The 7,650-nt window shown below is 40.7% G+C and overlaps 1 protein-coding gene across 3 annotated transcripts in view; it reads left to right on the top strand.

Annotated features, from left to right (window-relative positions):
• shank1 (SH3 and multiple ankyrin repeat domains 1) overlaps nucleotides 1-7,650 on the top strand; it is a 97,282-nt gene that overhangs the window by 75,070 nt on the left and 14,562 nt on the right. For 2 of the 3 annotated variants that reach the window (XM_014029469.1, XM_014029468.1), the window contains exons 19-22: nucleotides 182-262; nucleotides 6,905-6,931; nucleotides 7,032-7,088; nucleotides 7,276-7,391. In XM_014029469.1, coding sequence (XP_013884923.1) covers nucleotides 182-262; nucleotides 6,905-6,931; nucleotides 7,032-7,088; nucleotides 7,276-7,391 — 281 coding nt within the window. Of the gene's footprint in view, nucleotides 1-181; nucleotides 263-4,126; nucleotides 4,136-6,904; nucleotides 6,932-7,031; nucleotides 7,089-7,275; nucleotides 7,392-7,650 lie in introns of all 3 variants that reach the window. The other variant, XM_014029467.1, reaches the window with a different exon arrangement.

Below are 7,650 nucleotides of genomic sequence, written 5' to 3'. Positions count from 1 at the left end.
CACTGGCGGTGCACATTATTTTGTTTCCCTCTTCTGTGGGCAGCAGCAGGTGGGCAGCTGGACTCACCTGTCAAACAAAGTCCTGCTGGAGAACACCTGCAGATGTTTGCAGTGAGAAACTGTTTTTACTGAATCTCCATCCTGAGCAGCTCGACTGAGTCCGGTTCTTCTTCTGTTCCAGTCCCACAGCAGAGTAAGAGACTGAGCACGCCCGCCATCGCCCTGCGCTCCAAATCAATGACGTCAGAGCTGGAAGAGATGGGTAAGAAGCCTTTAAATAAACTTTTTTTTTTCWTTTTTTGGAGGATGAAACCAGAAGGATTAAAAAAAAAAAGCATATTGTTAATGATTTGTAGACAAAGGAGGCTGCAGACTCAGGAACTGAGGAATGATAGCGGCAGTGAAAGCAGCATTAAAGATTGTGAAAATGTGCTAAATTTAGACGTCAGGAGCAGAGAGGAGAGAGGATATTTAGTGACAGGATGGTGGTCTCAATGCGTTTCACTGTTCTTTCAGAGGTTCCACTTTGTCACTTCCAGCACCCACACTACAGGTAACCCCACCTGGACGACGTGTCGCCGTCCACCTGTCTGATCCTCCTCTCACTGCCCACCTCTCCCTCCTCCTCCTCCTCCTCCTCGGTCCACCCAAAGCTTTAACTTCCACCTGTAAAAGCCTCGTCACACCGTGGGGTTTTTTTTCCGAATTTTTCGCATCTTTTTCTTTGAGCTTCTCTTCGTTTCGTGTTGAATATTTAAGTCCTTCGCAGGAAAGTTCCAGCACTGATGAAATTATTGAGATGAGTAATTTAACTTAGTTCCTGGTTTGTTCCTATGGCAACGGCATTATGTGTGGCCATGCCGTCTCTATTTGAGGTAAAACAGTAGGAGGAGGGTCAACGCCCCCACTTGTAGATCACATTGTTGGCCGGCGTTTTAATTGTGACTGGGTTTTATTTATTTATTTTCGTCCTCCCAAACGTTTCCGGTGTTTTCTGCTGGCGGTTCTGAGCRCGGTCAGGTGCGCGTCACCCGCCGCCGTTCCTGCCGAAGTTTTAGACGACCTCGAGCTGAGGAGAAACGCTTGAAGGCGTTTTGGTCAAACCTTATGAGACGTGATTTAGAGGATGTGTTGAGACTTCAGMTCAATATCTGTAAATGTGGCTGATAAAAGGGATCCACGGTTACTAGTACAATTAGAGATTATTTTACAAACATTTATCTGTAAAATAAAGACTGTAAATTACTGTAGGCTGTTTAGTTTTTATAAATTAAAAATATATATATTGTCACGGATTGCGCGATTTTATTAAGGCCGCAAAGCGTACCAAGAAAATGAGGATGTAGACTAGATTTTCCGGTGCGAGGCTGCTAGCGAGCTATATCCACCCTGAAGGTTAATTTTGGACAATATCTGATGATCGACTCTTTTAAATGAAACCAGAGAGCGTTGACAGAGAGGAGAAGGTAGAAATGACTGGATGGAGGACAACAGAGCTGTTTTATGGAATGGAGAATCTCAGTTTAGCCTGTTAGCTTTCGCGCTAGCGCCAATCTAATATGGCGGTATAATGTTAGCTTCGAACTAATGCATATAGTGATATAGAATTAGCAATATATAAAACGAACATCACATGTTTATTAGAAATTTACATATGTTACTTCCTGAGCTAACAACATTGGCTCGGTTGCTAACGCCATATGTATTAGCTTGGCGCTAACGCTAAAGCTAACAGGCTAAGCTGAGGTTCTTCTTCCATGAAGCAGCTCTGTTGTCCTCCATCCATATTTTCAGTTCYAGGCTGAGTCATTTCTACCTTCTCCTCTCTGTCAACGCTCTCTGGTTTCATTTAAAAGAGTCGATCMTCAGATATTGTCCAAGATTAACCTTCAGGGTGGATATAGCTCGCTAGCAGCCTCGCACTGGAAAATCTAGTCTACGCCATCATTTACCCGGTTTGCTTTGCGGCGTAAATAAAATGGCTCCATCTGTTTGACAATTAAAAAAAAACAATTTTTTTACAAACGCTAATGAGCCCACGAGGGGACACGGGGGATTTTTTTTTTCTTTTACCTTTCCCTCGCAAAAGCCGTTTATTACTGTTGTGCTGCCGGTTTATTAACAAATTCACCTGCTCACCATAAAACGGGAGTTAGCCTATTATTTTAGCCTATACTTTGGATTAAATGTATCACAGACACATGCATGAAGACATTTAATATGCAGCTATTTTAACTCTGTGCAGCCACAAAATATAACCGTCAATTTCCCCAAACTTGTGGCGACACATCCTGTTTTTTTTTTTTTTTTTTCAAAATAAAAGTCTGATTTAATTCAAGTCATACCAAACAAACTTTTGCGTGGGAAAGCAAAACAACATTGCGAAGAATGCAAACGTTTGCGAGGTAACGCAAAAAGTATTGCGTGGCAACGCAAACTAAAAAATCGTTACAGTCTTTACAGTTACAATAAACGTTTATCAAATAATGTCTAATGGATGTCTTTAAAATCACCGCAAATCTAAGCAAATGTAGACGTTTCAGTAAAATCCATCCACTGATTTATGAGATATTTTGCTAATTCTACAGACAAATAAAACACAAAAACATGACAGGGAGCTACAGAAGAAGAACTAGCAGGCATTTCTCTTTGTTAATTTATTTTTGAGGTCTGCCTTTTGCCTCATTTTACCCACAATCCTCCCCTCCTCTGACCTGCCTTCTTCCTGTGGTGTGACCTCACCTGATTAGCATGATCACCCATTCTGACACATGAAAGAGGGCTTCCCCAAACCCCATGTTCACCTCCTGATATAGTCACTGTGAACTCACTAAACTTTACAACAACAGGTACACACACCTGGACAAACCCTCGTTACGTCTACAATCCATCGAAATCCATCCAACGGCTCTAATCTCTGAAGAAAAACTTGATTAATTTGAGGAGAACACTACTGTAATCCTGTTGCTGATTGGAAATTCTGAGGACTAATTACCTCATCAGATTGATGCGGAGGAATAAAATTAATTAAGCTGTGATCAGTATCAGTATCAGCGCTAAAYCATTTATTAGTTTGTGGCAGATTTATTTGTATGAATCTGTAAATGTCTTTTTGTTTTAAAAATTTTACTTCCTAGCAACCAAAAACGTCTCGTARTCCTTTCTGAAAACCAGTTTTTGAGTCTTTCTGGAGAACTTTCAGAGCGTTTCTTCTTTGTTAACTCWGATCCGTGGAGAACTCGTCAGAGCCATCTGAAGGACGACACCACTCTCAGGTCTTTGCTGATTTGTGTCACTTCTTTAAGACTTGGCTTTCGTTTAATAATTTCCTGGAAAGAGCTGTTTAGTCTCGGCTTGTCTTTAAAAGCACAATCTGCTATCGTGGAAAGATACGAGGACTGGACGGGAATCGGGTGAAAAAGCAGCTAAAGTCCAAAGGAAAATAAAAATAAAAGACCTTCAGAAAGATTAAAAGAAATCGCAGCTGCTTGGAATCAAAATATAATTTAATAAAAAAATGCCAAACTAGTTATAATCACCTATTTGGGTTAGGCACAGCATGCAGTAAATATACTTCATTTTGTTTCATTTGTGGGACAACTTTCGACTCGCGTCACTTATGTCTCCCTCAGAGTCAAGGTGAAAGGAGCGCACTGTGGGATGAAGCCGCTGCCATCTGCTTATTCTAATAGTTTCAACTTCATTTAGCCGTGATGCCTGTTAACCTTTGTGTTTAGCTTTGTGACCGGTGCAGTGTCCCAGTTCCACCGTAAGTCAAAAGCATTTAAATAAAAAAGGACCTGCAGATAGAAACTAAACTATTACGTATTTCCTGCAGTTGTTGGTTAAGTGTCTCGACTTCAATAAACACAAATTCCACAGCCCATATAGTTGGTTTAGTTTTGTTAAAATGTATAAATTAAATAAAGTTTTTTTTATTAAAGTTTTGCATCTTTCCACACAAACACTCCCACCAGTGGATGCCAGGGTCTCCTCCTGAAATTCCTCGTCTTCACTCGTCCTCTCTGTTCGTCAGGTTAACAACCACTAACTCTGCCTCACTTTTGTCCCTTTTGTCCCTTTTGTCCTCACCGCTCCGCTGACGGGATCTTAAATATCTCAACAGTGGAGAGAGGTGAGTGTCTGCCTCAGGTTAAAAACTCATTAACAGACGCAGATTAATTCGATGATACCCTTTCACAATAATCAGAGAACACAGCTGAAGTAGCTGGAGCCAAAAAAAACCCAGTTTTTTTTCTCGTCGGTCCCAGAAACTTGGGGAMTCATCGAAACCCATTTTTTATGAGTGCCTGTCGGGCTCGTTCATGTTTTTCTTCCACATCCTGGGTCTTTCATGGAATCCATTATGATTCAAACTGTTGGTGGGATCAGAAAGTGGTGAATTTCAGCTTTAATGGTTTTTTTTTCTACCATCCGTATTATGAGTCTGATCAACCTGGGGTCGCATTTCCTCTTGCGGCCACAGGTTTATCAGATTCTTATGTGTTTTAAGATGTGTTTTGGGTCATTATCCTGTTGGACGACTCATGACCTGCAAATGAAACCTTTCTAACACTCTGCAGCACGTTTCATTCTATAATTATAACTTAAAAGTTTAAAACAACTGCACAACATACAGACGTCATGAAATTTGGTTGTACTTTTTCGATACAGAAAGAAAACAATCCAAAAATTAGCAAAAAAAGAAACCTTAAAACTGACCAAAGTAATAACAATAAAAACGGAGGCTTCTTTCCTGTAGGGTGTCTCAAATCTGAGCAGGGTGCAGGTAAATCTCAAGACTATCAAGGCATTCTGAACTTAGCACAGAAAGCAAGGAAATGTTTGTTAGATTTTTTTTGTTGCAACAATGCTCCTTAGCAATAAATCTTATACCAGGCACCTGATTGGCAGCTCCTGGGTGTACCAGAAGCTCAAAACAAGAGTCAACAGCAACAATAAAGTAAACAGTTTGACAAARATGTGGCAGATCTTTCATGTGTGTAACCCACACACTCAGCTCTACTGCTCATCCCACAAATGCATGTTCCTTACAAATGTGGCACCGTTTAAAAAAGGGAAATTAACAGACTTTCCAACGGTATAAGATTTGTTGCCAAGAAGTATTGTTACAAAAAGAAATAATCCATCAAACACTAATTACCTTGTTTTTTTTGGGCTAAGTTTAAAATGCCTTGATAGTCTTGAGATTTATCCGTACCCTGCTCAGGTTGAGAAAGAGGTCTCTGCAGTCACAAAGTAGGAGTTTGTAGTGTCCAAGAGTKGGGGGCCTAKTCTCAGGAAAGCACAGATGTGATGTCTCTTGGTTTTTCCAGCTTCACAGCTCGGCACATATTACCATGTTAGGAAGAAGGTATACCGTGATAAAATTTATGGTACATCTGTTGGACTACACTATAAAGAGCCTTGTTCGCCCCTGCTCTTGGCCTTCGTTCTTCACCTTCTTACTTGGTGAATCATTTGGTTTGAAGGCCACAATTCGGTTTTTGGCTGTAATCTCCTGGACTGCAAAATAGAGATTCTTGCTGTTCAACCAGCCTGTTTCAGAGTTCTCTCTTCATTGAGCARCAGCAGTTCCACTTGAACCAGAAGACKTGGTTATTTTCACCTCAAATTTCTTATTTTGTGGGAGGAGTTGACCCAAGCCGYGATTGGTCGGATTGACGGTGGGGTTTGAAGAAGMTGGGGGGCAGCGRAGAGTTGGTCGAGTCCGGCAGGAAGCAACATGTTTTTAAGATTAATTTTAGTCATAACTTGAGAAAGGAAGGTGCTAGCTGCACGAAATTTGAACGCCGTACATGTGGAGGGATGTGTAACAATTTGGTTCAGTCAAAACAGCCCTAACCAGCCTGTGTAAAAATCACAAAAAAATCGATATGAATATGATTGTTAGTCATGATTTTAGACAGGAAGAAGCTTGCCGCATGAAATTTTAAGTCCAAATATGTTTACATGTTCACAATAATTTTTATTTGAGTCATTGTTTTGTTTTAAACTGTACATAGTCAATAAATTTTTCTTTTTTTTTCTTTTTTTGCTATTATTACTTCCTCTTAAGTTGCCCCACATGAGAAGTCAATCCGACCAATCACGGTTAGGGATAACTCCACCCACAGGACAACATGTACTGCAGAGACCCCTACTTCAGAGGTTCACAAACTGGGGTCCCAGGACCCCCAGGGGTCCGCGAGCTGTGTCTTGGGGGTCCTCAAAAATTTAAATAAATTGTTAATTTGGTTTTTATTTTAAAAAAATGCAAATGGAGAACAATACACTAGTCAAACAAACATTCTAAACCAAACAAAAAATAATTTTCCCGTGGTATTTAGGGGTTAAAATGACTGTAAATAATTTTTAAAACAGCCTGGGGTTTATGAGGGGGTCCCTGGTAATTTTTCATCCCCAGAAGTCTGAGAACCCTCAGATTTGAGACACCCTGCAGCAAAGAAACCTCAATTTTTATTGTTGTTGTTGTCACTTTTGTCGGTCCCGAGTATTTATTTATTTATTTTTCATGAATTTTTGAGGTTTTTCTTTCTTTATCAAAAAAGTACAACCAAATTTAATCCCATCTGCTTGTCACAATAAATAAAACCCCGTTTCAGTGAGCTGTAAGGGTCCCAACAGATTTATCTGCGTCTGCACGTGCTTGACAGAGTAACAGTAAGCAGCATGTGCGTGTCTTCTAGCATCTTTACTGTAACATGAGTGTGCATCCCTCAGCTGTGTGGTGAGTGGGCGTGAATGTGCATTTTTATTTTATTTTTTTACTGAGGTGACTCAGTTTGTCAGGCTCTGGGGAATATGATTAGTATTCATTGTAACAAGCCCGTCACACTTTCACTCCTGCCAAAACTTAAGTCTCCTTTTGTCCTCYCTCCAGCTGCTACCCCTTGGAAAAAAAAATCAGGTATGCTCCGGTGCACTCCTGCTGMAGGCGTCATGCTTATATCTGTCCAAAGTGACCCGGCTCTGACCGCTCAGCCTCTCAACTTCCCTCTCTCTTTCAGAATTCGAATCCTCACAAGCTGCGGAGAAGAAGAGGACGGTTTATCAGATGGCTTTGAGTAAGGATGCTCATGTTTGTCTCTGCCTCTTTTTCTCTTCTACCCTCATCAAGTGTGTCGCTTTCCACTTGATTCTCCTCGTTTTTATTCCTGTCTTTGTTCCTGTTTCATCGTCCCGTGTCCCTTCCTCTCTTCCTCTCTTCCTGTCCCCCGTTTTTGTCTCTTTATTCCCGTTTCTTTCTCTCAGATAAACTAGATGAAATTCTTGCAGCAGCTCAGCAGACAATCAGCACCAACGAGGCGTCGGGGACACGGGGACAGGGGCCGAAGAGAGACAGGGGGAGGAGCTTTTATGGCAATGAGGTGCGAATCATAAAACACACGTCCTGTAATTTGTTTGTTTTTCCTATAAATTCTTCTTTCTTCAGACGATTCACAGAAAAACAGGAGATATAAAKGAGAGTTGGGTGAATGTTTCAACCACTGATTGTATTTTTTTATTACTCAAAGTACGACGAGCATCACCTTATGGGCTGCCGTTTGTAAAGTTACACAGTCAAAAATTGCCACCAGTATTTTTGTTTTATTTAGCCTTTTATAAGAAAAAAAAGAACAGATTTAT

Source organism: Austrofundulus limnaeus, unplaced genomic scaffold (assembly GCF_001266775.1).
Source record: "Austrofundulus limnaeus strain Quisiro unplaced genomic scaffold, Austrofundulus_limnaeus-1.0 Scaffold910, whole genome shotgun sequence".
NCBI lineage: Eukaryota > Metazoa > Chordata > Actinopteri > Cyprinodontiformes > Rivulidae > Austrofundulus > Austrofundulus limnaeus.
This window is presented reverse-complemented; position numbering and strand designations above follow the sequence as displayed.